Consider the following 13,874-nt stretch of genomic DNA (forward strand, 5'->3'; position numbering starts at 1 on the left):
ATAGGAGTTCTTCTGCCTCTTTCAGCTGCAGGGCCCAATCCAGTAGGCTGAACTTGGAATTCACTTACTAGACCTGGGCCCATTCAAAATCTGGCCAGAGAGGAGGTGGTAGCAGTAGTGCCCACCTTATAACTTTAGTGGTTAAAGCACTCAGCCAGGATGTGGGAGACCAGGGTTCAATTCCCTCAGGCTGAAGGAAGAAAATGCCCTCAGTCTCTCCTGATGAAGCTGTTGCACTTTGTATAACTAGTCATTAGAGCAAAGGTACTGGAACCTGGGGTCTCCCTCCTTCCAGGTGAGAACCCTAATCACCAAACTATAGTCTCTCTATCATATGCAGGAGAGGCTTCACAGCGCAGAATCCCAAGCAGGAAGCAGCACATTCCTGCAGCCCAGACTTAAGACCCTAACTCCTTGGAAGGAGTGAGACTTAGGACACACCCCGTCCTTGGCATCTCCCAATGGTTAGCTAAGGCAGCTTCTCACTCAATATGCTGACTTTTGGAAATCCCATTCTTAGCATATGACTACACTTACAGCAGAGTACAGACACCACACAGCCAGCTAGCATGAGTATAAATAGCACTGTAGACTAGGTACAGTTTGTGAGGAGAATGCCCTTCACACCTGAACCCTATCCCCTCCCCGGGTATGTAACCTATGAGGGCTCTCTACACACCTGAGTAGTGCCTCCCACAGCTACAATGCTATTTTTAGCAGTGTAGTGTCCCACTGCTAGAGGCTTCCCCTACTGCACTGAAAGACTCCAACAGCTCCCATCTACCACAGTCCTTCAACTGAAGCATATAGCTCACACCACAATGCCAAGTGTGGATGCAGCCTGCCTTTTTCTGAAGCAAGTGGTTACACGTGTAGTGCTTGTACTCTATGTAGCCTTAGGTACCTATCTTCCCTATGCACTACATAGGGGGCTTGAGCACCTAACTCAGTTTGTGAAACCCAAATCTCTAGGCTCCTAAAAGTTAGGCACCACACATCCCTTTGTGAATCTAGCATACAGAGAGGAAGTTAACTGCCTGGTCTTTTTCAGATTTAACCAGAAACTAAACATTCGATGTTAAAAGCTAATGGAATGCTAACAAAGACAGCCCATTAGTAAAATAAGTGATCTCTTTCCTACCTTCTCCTCTTTTGCTAGCTCCTGCTTTCCTTTGGTATCTATAGCCTTTACTCCAGGGCCTCTTGCACGTGGCACAGTTTCCAAACCACCAGAACTCATGCCTGGGGCAAGTTCAAAAATCCACTGAGCTCGAAACATCTGGAGCTCTGCCTAAAAATGCAGAAACATTAACTCCTAATAGGCTTTGATTTAGCATCTTCTGGGCAGACAGTACATCTCCTGTACAAGAGATTACACAGCTCTACAGGTCCAATCTACAAATAAGAACTTTGAATATACATTACACATACAATACTAGCTATACAAGGGTAAATATAGGGACTTTATTTAGCAAACTCAGGTTCAGATTAGAACTGGCATTTCCTCTAGCTTCACTTACAGTGGAATTACCAGAAAAATCACACAAGGAAATGCTATGGCTTATGGACAATTTAGTTCCAACAATGCAATTACTTCTGTTTGGACGATTCAGTATGCAGAAGAAAATTTAGGTTGTTGCAAGAAGTGATCATGATATAGTTAATACTGGCCTAAATTCATAGAAATAATCTCACTGTCTTCTTTCTGAAGATGTTAGAATAAGTCTACTTGCTCATTCATATTTAGTTTAAGAAAATGTCAGCTCAAAATGTTTTAAATTAATTTCAATTTTATATAGAAAAATTGGCTTATTACACTTGTGAATACATTATTGTAAATTAGCTTTGATTACAATTAGGTCTGTCGATTAATCGCAGTTAACCCATGTGATTAACTCAAAAAATTAATTGTGATTAATCGCACTTTTAAACAATAGAATATCAATTGAAATTTATTAAATATTTTTGGATGTTTTTCTACATTTTCAAATATATTGATTTCTATTACAACACAGAATACAAAGTGACAGTGCTCATTTTATATTTTTAATTACAAATATTTGCAGTGTAAAAATGATTAAAGAAATAGTACTTTTCAATTTACCTCATACAAGTACTGTAGTGCAATCTCTATCCTGAAGGTGTAACTTACAAATGTAGACTTTTTTTTTTTGTTTTGGTTACATAACTGCACTCAAAAACAAAACAATGTAAAACTTCAGAGCCTACAAGACCACTCAGTCCTACTTCTTGTTCAGCCAATCACTAAGACAAAAAAGTTTGTTTACATTTATGGGAGATACTACTACCTGCTTATTTACAATGTCACCTGAAAGTGAGAACAGGAGTTCACATGGCACTATTTTTGTAGCCGGCATTGCAAGGTATTTATGTGCCAGATATGCTAAACGTTCGTATGCTGCTTCATGCTTCAGCCACCATTCCGGAGGACATGCTTTAGCAAACTCATGCATTTAGCTGATGATCGTTTAAAAAAAAGTGCGTTAATTAAGTTTGTGACTGAACTTCTTGGGGGAGAATTGTCTGTCCCCCTGCTCTCTTTTAACCTCATTCTGCCCATATGTTTCATGTTATAGCAGTCTCGGATGCTATCAAACATAGCACATGTTGTTTGATTTACAAACACTGTCATTGCAGATTTGACAAAATGCAAAGAAGATACCAACGTGAGATTTCTAAAAATAGCTACAGCACTTGAATCAAGGTTTAAGAATCTGAAGTGCCTTTCAAAATCGAGGGATGAGGTGTGGAGCGTACTTTCAGAAGTCTTAAAAGAACAGCACTCAGATGCGGAAACTACAGAACCCGAACCACCAAAAAAGAAAGTCAACCTTCTGCTGGTGGCATCTGACTCAGATGATGAAAATGAACATGCATTGGTCCACTCCGCTTTGCATTATTATTGAGCAGAACCCATCATCAGCATGGATGCATATCCTCTGGAATGGTGGCTGAAGAATGAAGGGACATATGAATCTTTAACCGCATCTGGCAAGTAAATATCTTGCGACGCCAGTTACAACAGTGCTATGTGAACGCCTATTCTCACTTTCAGGTGACATTTTAAACAAGAAGCAGGCAGCATTATCTCCTGCAAATGTAACCAAACTTGTTTGTCTGAGCAATTGGCTGAAGTAGGACTGAGTAGACTTCTAGGCTCTAAAGTTTTACATTTTTATTTTTGAATGCGGTTATTTTTTGTACATAATTTGACATTTGCAAGTTCAATTTTCATGATAGAGATTGCACTACAGTATTTATATTAGGTGAATTGAAAATACAATTTATTTTGTTTTTTACAGAGCAAATACTTGTAATCAAACAAATATACAGTGAGCACTGTACACTTTGTATTCTGTGTTGTAATTGAAATAATATACTTGAAAATGTAGAAAACATCAAAAAATTTAATATATGGTATTCTATTGTTTAACAGCTCGATGAATGTTTTTCAATCGCTTGACAGCCCTAAATACAATCAAGGTTATAACTTGAATTCGTAGTTTGGTTGTGAGGATTTGTTTTGTTTTTTAATGGGGAGGGTAATGTGGTATAAAACAAAGGTGAAGTCACCATATGACGCTTCCCTCATTGAAGCTTGCCTTCAGTGTATATTTGAAAGTATATTTTAACCTTAATGCCAAGGTTTTTTTGTATTAGTATGTGGAAACAAGTACCATAGGAAAAAGTATCATATCGCAGAATGTGCTTTTACTTATGGGATGGCTTAACTGCACCATATCAGATTTCTACTACAGAAGAAAATGCCAACTGAACTTCATTTCAAAATGATAACATAACTTTAGACATACCTGAAGATTTGCTTCACCAGGCCTTTCATTGTCATCAGCTCTTATCAAATCAGAGTGACAATCTTCTTCAGCTTCTGCCTAATAGAGAACAGTTAGACATGAATATATAGTCTGTATATGTACATACATTACTCTGATGTGTGCAAACTGCACAAACTCATTACAAAAAAAAATGTTCCCCCTCAAAATAATGTCCCTGTTGACATCAACTTAACATTTGGCTAAATTAAGTTTAGTGGCATTACCTGTTACACTAAGCTATTGAAACTGATAATGAAATAAGCATTTTGTATTTCACTGAAACTCGGTAATGCGGAGTCCAGCTAGATGTCATTTGCCATTTTACATGCATCAGTGCACTGCCGCAATGTTTGGATTGAAAACACTGTAGGGGAACCTAACTCCATAAAAAGAGGACTTTGAAATTTCACTTATAAAAATATATTTTAGACAACTGACTGCACCTTATACTGTCTTCTCCCAGGTAAAATCAGGAGTTCGATGTAATGGTGCCACTTCTTATTTAAACTTTTGTTGCTGAAAGGTGTTACAGAAGCAGCTTCTACATTAAAGGGGATTTTCAGCCACAGTGTCTTTGCTGCATATAACTGGTACATCATTCAGCAGTGAAGTGATAAATAATATTAACTCTGAAGCTTAACCAATGCAGCTAGTACATATCTCTTGGGGCTATTCCAGTTTGGGCTGCAAATGAACACCACAGTCCACCAGTTTGCATTTGAAGCAACCATCCCAAACAGAAAAAGCTGGAACCAAATACAACTCTGATGTTGCTCTACTGATCTCAATGGACTACGACTACTTATTTATACTGAAATCTGGCCCTTTTACGTTTGAGAGAGTTTGTAGAGTTCTTCAGAACTTGGATGGAAAACTTAAGCAGATTTCAAACACGATGTAGTTATAAAACACTGACACCAATATGTACCTCAAAACTATAGTAAATATTCCAATATAATATATGGTCACACTAACAGCAACATACTTTAAGACTTATTGCAGCAAGCAAAATGTTCACTAAAGGAATTCTGCTAGTCCCTAAGATACATATCAGTCACACATTTTCTGTGGTCACTAAGCAGGTTAAATTAGTTTTACCCTAAGATAGTACTAGCAGCAATGCTGGAGGTATTGTGATGCTATAACTACAGTAGAACTTCAGAGTTACGAACACCTTGGAAATGGAGGTTGTTCGCAACTCTGAACAAAACATTTATGGGTCTTTCAAAAGTTTAGAACTGAACATTGACTCAATACATCTTTGAAACTTTACTACATAGAAGAAAAATGCTGCTTTCCATTTATTTTTTAGTAGTTTATGTTTAACACAGTACTGTACTTGTTTGTTTGGTTTTATTGTCTCTGCTGCCACCTGATTGTGTACTTCCAGTTCCAGATGAGGTGATGGTTGACTGGTCAATTTGTAACTCTGAGGTTCTACTGTATGAAGCTGATCGCTAAGCTATGGGGGTTACACCCTAAAGATGTTTCAATATCTGAGTGACAGAAGCTATAGTTTTGATCTACAACATTGTTCAACAAGATAAGATAATGCCCCAAAGATACTATGATACTTGCTGGAATATTTAGACAGGGAAAGAAAAGAGCTCCTGTTGGAATCGGAACACTGACATGTTAGTGTTTACTCTGCCTACTGTCTTGTTGTTCATATTGTAGTTAACAACATGAGATGAAGTGTCTATTTGTCTCCTCTGTCATGTATTAAGATACATTTAAAGTTGAGACTTAGTTAAGAGCCACATCTGATCTTGTTGGCTGACCTTCTTACTGGAAACAGATAGGAGCATCCATACTAAGAATAAGTTTGAAAAGTTACAAACCTTTCAGGAGTCAATTTTGTTCAAGTACTGGTAAAACCAGATATTCACCATGTAAGTTGATTTGCGGAGGGTGGGGTATTTAAACACAGCTAATCAGAATAGAAACTTTACAGTCTTTTTTACACGCACATCTAGGATTTTGGAAGAGTTATGGTAGTGTCCCCCTGATCTAGACATAAACTTATGCAAACAAAGTTTTCAGTCTAGTCTTATTTTTTCTAGGCTGAAAGTCTGTGCCATCATGCAGACCTCTGTAGTAAAACTTTCTGTAAACATTCTATTCACTATTACTGAATTAAGTGCATGGATCTTTATTAAATCAAAGCATATAAGCAGAGCCAAAAGAAACATGAAGTGCAGCCTCTGCTTCATGAACACAGTGCCATTTTAAAATGCCCTTAGAGTTACATTAACTGCTATATTTAAAAAAAAACTTGTGTTTTTTTAGACTATAGTTTGAATATTTTTTATATATTGCACATTAAGAGATTATTGCTTAGAGTTATAAGATGTAAACTATAACAGCGTCACTTATGTGGATAACGTGAGAACTTGGAAGATAATGTTTAATACAGATTTACAACCTTTATTGATGATAAAAAGATAAGGAACTGGAACTGCCAATAACTTTAAAATGAAAGTCTTATTTACAATATTTTATATTTAAAGAGCATGAATCGAGTTCAATAGGACTGGCATACATGTTAACTTGAACAAAGCTTGAACAAAGCTGAACAGCCCCCACTTCTAGAGAGAGCCAATTCTAGAACAGAGGACTGTAAACAAGCTATCCTAATGAACTGTCTTGTTTAAGTTTGAATACCAATATGACAAATTTCTACAAATCATGTAGCACAGCACACAAACAGACCTGTCACTCAGTGATCAGTCTGACTGCCTGAGAAAGCAGCAGATTTGGTCTTGTCTAAAAGCTGCTGTTGCAGGTGAAGTATCCCAGAAATTGTACTCCACTCTGATTAAGATTAGAGGAATTACAAGAGCTGATTAAATTTATAGTTCTGCAAAAGCCTGTTTGATAGGATGCAAATTCACCTTTTAACTTGAGTTTTAAACTGATTTTGGGGGAGGGGGAAAGATGTGGAATTCAGCATTTTTTTCATTGCATAGTAGGTCTCTCCTAGATGTTGCTAGAATTCTCTGTCATGCCAAAGAGACTTAGCATTACATTTTTTTTGTACTTCTTAGTGGGATTCTCAGCAGTCCTAAAGGAAATTAAGGGAAAAAATTGTGTGATTACTCTGTTTAATTTCGTGATTAAACAATAGACTACCATTTATTTAAATATTTTTGGATGTCTTCTACATTTTCAATTACAATACAGAATACAAAGTGTACAGTGCTCACTTTATATATATTTTTATTGCAAATATTTGCAGTGTAAAAAACAAAAATAGTATTTTTCAATTCACTTAATTAAGTACTGTAGTGCTACCTCTATCATTAAAGTTGAACTTACAGATGTAGAATTATGGACAAAAAATCTGCATTTAAAAACTAAACCATTTAAGACTTTCGAGCCTACAAGTCCACTCAGTCCTACTTCTTGTTCAGCCAATTGCTAAGAGAAACAAGTTTGTTTACATTTGCAGGAGATAATGCTGCCTTCTTCTTATTTACGTCACCTGAAACAGAGAACAAGCATTTGCATGGCACTTTTGTAGCCAGTATTGCAAAGTATTTACGCGCCAGATGCACTAAAGACTCGTATGTCCCTTTATGCTTCAACCACTATTCTAGAGGGCATACATCCATGCTGATGATGGGTTCTGCTTGATAAAGATCCATAGCAGTGCAGACTGATGCATGTTCATTTTCATCATCTGAGTCATATGCCACCTGCAGACAGCTGATTTTCTTTTTTGGTGGATCGGGTTCTGCAGTTTCTGCATCAGAATGTTGCTCTTTAAAGACTTTTGAAAGCATGCTCCACACCTCGTCCCTCTCAGATTTTGGAAGGCACTTTAGATTCTTAAACCTCGGGTTGAGTGCTGTAGCTATCGTTAGAAATTTCACATTGGTATCTTTGCATTTTGTCATATATGCAGTGAAACTGTTCTTAAAACGAACGATGGATCATCATCCAAGACTGCTAGAACATGAGATTCACCTCCATCCCGATATAATGCTGTCCTCGGGAGCCAAAAAATCTTACCGCGTTATAGGTGAAACCGCGTTATATTGAACTTGCTGTGATCCACTGGAGCACGCAGCCCCATCCCCCCGGAGCGCTGCTTTACCGTGTAATATCCGAATTCGTGTTATATCAGGTCGTGTTATATCGGGGTAGAAGTGTATATGGCAGTATGCAGGTAAAACAGAGCAGGAGACATACAATTCTCCCCCAAGGAGTTCAGTCACGAAGTAATTAACACTTTTTTTTTTTAAGGAGCATCATCCACATGGAAACATGTCATCTGGAATGATGGCCGAAGCATGAAGAGGCATACGAATTTTTAGCATATCTGGCGCATAAATACCTTGCAACACTGGCTACAAAAGTTCCATGTGAATACCTGTTCTCTGTTTCAGGTGACATTGTAAATAAGAAGCAGGCAGCATTAGCTCCTGCAAATGTAAACAAACTTGTTTCTCTTAGCAATTGGCTGAAAAAGAAGTAGGACTTAGTGGACTTGTAGGCTCTGAAGTTTTAAATTGTTTTGTTTTTGAGTGCAGTTATGTAACAAAAAACATTTGTAAGTTGCACTTTCACAATAAAGAGATCGCACTACAGTACTTGTATGAAGTTAATTGAAATACTGTATCTTTTGTTTATCATTTTACAGTGCAAATATTTGTAATCAAAATAATATAAAGTGAACAAGGCACACTTTATTTTGTTGTAACTGAAATCAATATATTTGAAAATGTAGAAAAACATCCAAAATATTTAATAAATTTCAATTGATATTCTATTGTTTAGCAGTGTGATTAAAACTGTGATTAATTGGGTTTTTTTTTTAATCGTGTGAGTTAATTGCTATTAATCGACAGCCCTAAAGGAAATACTGTAGGCTTCTTCAGTATAGATTTAATTTCCTTCACAATATAAATGCAAAAATTCAGGTCTCCATGAACTTGCATCACCAGATTATTCCATCTGAAAGTCCTATGATAAGTAAATTACATCACATTGCAGTGCTCCATTTAAATGAAATATGCCAAGACTATATTTGTTTTACATAATAGATGAAATGACGGCCAGAAGATCCTTTTTGTTTTCTGGAGTCTCACTTGGGTATCTTCTGTCCCAAATTACTACAAATTAGCTGGGCTAGCTTGTTATCCATATATGCATTGATTTTAATCAATATTTGAATGATTTGTCCCAGGACTGCTCTGATATCTTTCAGAATTTGCATAGCAGACTGCACAACCTGCAGAATGGCAGAGAGAGTAGATAATATTACATCTGTTTCTGCAGTCTGTGATCTGATCTGAAAACTGCACTTGTTCTGAATTTCTTAATCTTGCTTCCTCTACTACTGTACTAGTAATGAGATTATCCAAAGCAGTCAAAATATAAAACCCTAGTCTGAAGCAGACATTCATCTTAGAATGAACGTTTCACTCTGCTGGCAATGCTGCTTCTTAAATTTGGATTATAATGGGACTCTGCCCTTACTTCCTGGTAGACATTGTGTACTGGGCTACAGTGCCCCATCACTGTAGCATCTCAGTATCTAATCGTGTTCTGTAAACCCAACAAACCCTGATATCTTCTAGGAAGTGAGGACATGATCCCAATAAAACTTAAAAAGTGACTACCTGTTTGACTAGACAAAGTGGTGACCTTTTAAATCTTAAAATTGACAATTGTCTGGAACAAAATACCTAACTTTAAATCTAATCTGTTTTAAGTAACCTACTACAAGATGTCTTTGGTGGAATCACCATTTTTCCTCCAAGCTTGTGTCTGAGCCAACTCTGACTCTCCTTTGTGCCAAGAACACAACTCCTCGCTTTGCCACTAAGACTTTACTCTGGCAAGTAGCCTTCCAGAGTGCAATTCAATGCTGTTCAGGAAGTCTTTACAGAAGAGAGAGTCCTATAACCGCTCATCTTCAATCCAAGCAAGCAAGACTGCCACTCTGTCTGAACTTCAAGGTCCTGACCAAAACCAACTGTCAGAACTGCTGAGCCTTCAAGCTGCCGTTATAAGCTGTGAGTTCTGAATTCCGTTGGTCTCCCTTTTGTCTGCACTCAGTACAATGCTCAAACACAAGTCACTTCTAGTCTGTAAATTTAAGTTTCTCCTACTGATTTGAAAGTCCAATTGTGTAATGAGTCAAGATCTGTATTTTTGTGAAGTTCACTCAAATACTGTTTTAATGGCCACTTAACACTTACACTGACCCAATAAGAGAAGTTACTCTGCTTCTCTACACAAGCAGTCTTTCCCCTACTAACTTCACATTATCACACATTCGGTTATACTACATCACCACACAAACAAGTAAAGTAAACCCAGTGAAAGACTTCACCCTGCTGCTTTAAAGGTATTTTCACCTTTAATCACTTCAACATGCACTAATAACTAAGACATACAGAGTTTACATTAATCTTCCATTTCCCTTAACACTGAAATAAACAGCCACAAAGGCAAAAATAGTCAATTTGTTACTGGCTGTACAGGTCAAAATCTAAAAACAGCTGGGTCAGTTTAATTCACGTTTGTTTACAAAGAACTTGCCACATTCCAAAAGCTTGTTATTTGCAGAGCTCGGTTATCACTGTCCTGCAAACCAGCACTATAGAGTGCATTTCTGAGACAATACAGCAGGCTACCAATTACTGAGGGAACTCCATTGAAGTTTTACTGTGGCCAAGGTCCGAAAAAAGACCTTCACAGAACCAGTATTAACAGTGCAAAGTGAGCCTCCCTGACTCAGCAGGTGCTAATGTGCTCAACTAATCTAAAACAAAAGTCACCCTTCACATCTTTCCATAGCTAACATACCATCTTTGGGTTTACACAGACTTTAGGCAAAAATGACATTATTATTCTTCAAACCAGAGCAGGCAGAAATTTTTTCCTCCACCTATAATGTTACAGACTTAGAGACAGGAAAGTCTTTGACCTTGTCCTATTATTTCCTCTGGTTAATATTTTTACCTTTCTCCATGTATCTAATGAGCATTATAATTTGGGTATACTTCGAAAGAGCTCTGGGAAGATTAAGGACTTTTCACAGAATATTTCCTTACAGATAAGATCTGTTATGCACAAATATTTTCTCTCCCTAAATATCAGACAAAAACACCTAGACCTCAGATACAGCCAAAGGGCATCTATACTGTGCCCAGCGAAAAAGCACATGGGAAATGTGCACAAGTTAGTGTAGACTTTAGCCATCCAAAGATGAGGTTAAAGCACAGAACTAAAAGCCAGGTGTCAGTGGCTTCTTTTTGGCAGCATAAGACAATCAAACCTTGCCCGGGGGGGGAAAGAGGGATAGCTCAGTGGTTTGAGCATTGGCCTGCTAAACCTAGCATTGTGAGCTCAATCCCTGAGGGGCCGATTTAGGGATCTGGGGCAAAAATCTGTCTAGCAATTGGTCCTGCTTTCAGCAAGGGTTGGACTAAATGACCACCTGAGGTCCCTTTCAACCCTGGTATTCTATGATTCTAGCTGTTTCCACTTAAAGGGGAATAATCTTCTCTGTTCTGCAGAAATATAAAAGCTTAGTTGCTGGGGTAAAGTGTTTTGAGATCTTTTGATTGCTACTATCAGCACAAAGTAGGGCTATGTCCAGATAATCTGATGATTGGTGTCTTAGACATTCACAGGGAGGTGCAGCCCTCGGGAAAACAGTCCCTGTATCCATTGCTTTGCACAGAGCCAACAGCAGGCTTGACCTCTGCAGCAAATAGTTCCACCAAGCAGAGAGGCCTGGCCTACGAGGCTCTTCAGAACAGCCCTGAGCCGTCATAGTCTCTGTAATATGTTTTATTGATACGGTCATATACACAGCCATGTATAATTCCAATGAGTGTGGGGGAGAGGGACTGTCCTGCTTCAAACTGGGCTTGCAGGGCCCCTCCTCCGCTGCCTTGTGGCAGGCGCACCAGCCCGATGGCGCACCGCTGTCCTGGGGCACGTGGTGCCACAACGCCACCATCCTCCTCCAGTACCTCGCGCTGGGATCTCCCCACTCCAGGTACGTCTGGTCCCAGGCAGCTCATCCGACAGGACACGCCCCACACGGACCAGGCGCTGAGGGGCGAGGTCAGTGCAGCGCTAGCCCGAGACACACTCGGGGTTACGGCCCCAGGGGGAGGCAGGGCCCGTCCCCACCGGAGCGGAGCGGCGAGCAGGGCCGGGCTTCCAGCGGTAAACACCCGCACACCCACCGCTGACGGTTGCCGGGGACGCCCCCTCCCCTCCGGCAGCCAATGACAGCCGCCGCCTCGGGCCCGCGCTCTGCCCCCGGCCCCCTCCCGCCCCAGGGCCCGCACTGCAGCAGCCGCAGGGAGCAGGCACGGCCGGGCCGGGCGCTGCTCACCATGCTGCGGTCGGTCAGGCGGCGCTGTCCGGGGGTCCTTGCCCCCTGCTCGGTCCGTGTCTCCTCCCCGCAGGGTGACTTAGCAGAGTTCTCGGTCGGAGAAGCGCACGACGCAGCGGGAGTAACTGCGAGCCCTGCGTACGGCAGCCATCTTCCCGGAGAGTGAGGGGCAGGAGGACCGGGAGCAGCCGAGACCCTGGCCCAGACAGACCCCACGAGCACTGAGAGAAAGGACAGAGCGTCGCCCTCCCGACGCACGGGCCGCTTAACTACGCGGCGTCGGCCATGAGGACTGCAAGTCCCAGCATGCAATACACCATTCTGCCTGGTTCCCCGCTTGGATCAATGTGGAGCGTTGCCTCCTGGGCAATGTAGTCTCCATGGGCCACTCCGCTCCAGGAGAAGCATTGCATGCTGGGAATTAAATTGTTTTTAACAGGCCAATCAAATGGAAAGGAAGCACAGGCTGCTAGGAAGTGTAGTCTCTCATGGGCTACTCAACTAGAGATGGGAGCAGTGGCTGCTGGGACCTGTAGTTCCTGCGGGTTGTACGTACCCCTGCAGGTAGGGCGCTAAGGACGTGGGCTGCTGCTTGCTGCTCCACGGTGTAATGACAGTGTGTTTCTGCTAGGGCTAGCCTGGTGCATTGTCCGCCTGCCCAAAGATCAGGCCCAGGCATTGTTGAAGACCATACGTAGAATTACTCATTGTGGACCAAAGAATAACGTATAATAGCCTAGTAACACAGCACCATTTTCAGCCAGTCGAATCCCACGGATATAACAAACGTTATATAATTGTATATGAATCGCTTTGCCCACCACTGACATGCAGCCATCTCTGGAGTGAAATAGGCACCTGTCTGACAATGCTACTCAGCAGTGTAGGATCCCACTCCTAAATTGGTATCAGCTAGCCCAGACATCTGGATCATGTGAACGCCTCTTGAATTGTGCACAGGAGCAGGAGTCTGTGTTTTCTAATAGAGTTTGATGCAGGATCGTGGCCAAGCAGACTTGTGGACTTCCACTTTAAGTAGCATAGGGAATCTTAGGGAGGTAGAATTGAAAACACACTCTCTCTCTCTCTCTCTCTTCACTTGTGGTCTGAGAATAAGAATGAGACGTTTCCACTTTAAAGGAAAATGTTATAAAAAGTTATGGGCAAGTGAAAATATGAATTTAGAACCTGATCATCCTTCAATTGAAATCGATTGCAAAACTCCCATTGACTAGTACAGGAACCAGGGTTCTAGGACTAAATTTTGCCCTTTGTTGCACTAATGCATCTTAGGGCAAAGTTTGCTTCTTACAATGGAAATTCTTTGAAATCCAATTAGGTCATTATATCATTACTCTGGCTGGCAAAACAGAAAGTCTTGTCTTTAGCTCTGACTCGGAATCCTATCCTGCTTCCCTCTAAGTCAACAGCAAAACTCCAAAGTCCTCAGTAGGAATATGACTGAGAGCCTAAAGAATATTTCTAAGGCTCTGATCATGTAACATTTTTCATGCAGGATGACCCCTATAACCGCACACAGCCCCACTGACTTCTCTCAGGCTCCATATGGGCACCAGGATGTATCCATGTGGAACAAATTGCAGAATCTGGGCCTAATTTTTTTAGTGCTAAGTATGTTTAGTAATAGCCAAGCT

General features: G+C 40.5%; 2 protein-coding genes across 11 annotated transcripts in view; one reads left to right on the top strand and one right to left on the bottom strand.

The window, feature by feature from the left end:
• Positions 1 to 12,374, bottom strand: part of FBXO9 (F-box protein 9) — a 45,136-nt gene extending 32,762 nt beyond the window's left edge. The window contains exons 1-3 of one of the 6 annotated variants that reach the window (XM_039528406.1): positions 12,220 to 12,373; positions 3,834 to 3,911; positions 1,142 to 1,291 (exon numbers count right to left, since the gene is read on the bottom strand). In XM_039528406.1, coding sequence (XP_039384340.1) covers positions 1,142 to 1,291; positions 3,834 to 3,911; positions 12,220 to 12,222 — 231 coding nt within the window. In that variant the 5' untranslated portion in view covers positions 12,223 to 12,373. Of the gene's footprint in view, positions 1 to 1,141; positions 1,292 to 3,833; positions 3,912 to 9,582; positions 9,839 to 11,848; positions 12,087 to 12,219 lie in introns of those variants that run through there. The other 5 variants (XM_039528407.1, XM_039528411.1, XM_039528409.1 and 2 more) reach the window with 5 other exon arrangements.
• CILK1 (ciliogenesis associated kinase 1) overlaps positions 11,886 to 13,874 on the top strand; it is a 40,939-nt gene continuing 38,950 nt past the window's right edge. For 2 of the 5 annotated variants that reach the window (XM_039528399.1, XM_039528402.1), the window contains exon 1: positions 12,550 to 12,783. Coding sequence is in view for 1 of the 5 variants with exons in the window: in XM_039528393.1 (XP_039384327.1) it covers positions 12,631 to 12,783 (153 nt within the window). In the remaining 4 variants the exon portion in view is untranslated. Of the gene's footprint in view, positions 11,943 to 12,204; positions 12,784 to 13,874 lie in introns of those variants that run through there. The other 3 variants (XM_039528400.1, XM_039528393.1, XR_005595491.1) reach the window with 3 other exon arrangements.

Source organism: Mauremys reevesii, linkage group 3 (assembly GCF_016161935.1).
Source record: "Mauremys reevesii isolate NIE-2019 linkage group 3, ASM1616193v1, whole genome shotgun sequence".
Classification (NCBI taxonomy): Eukaryota; Metazoa; Chordata; order Testudines; family Geoemydidae; genus Mauremys; species Mauremys reevesii.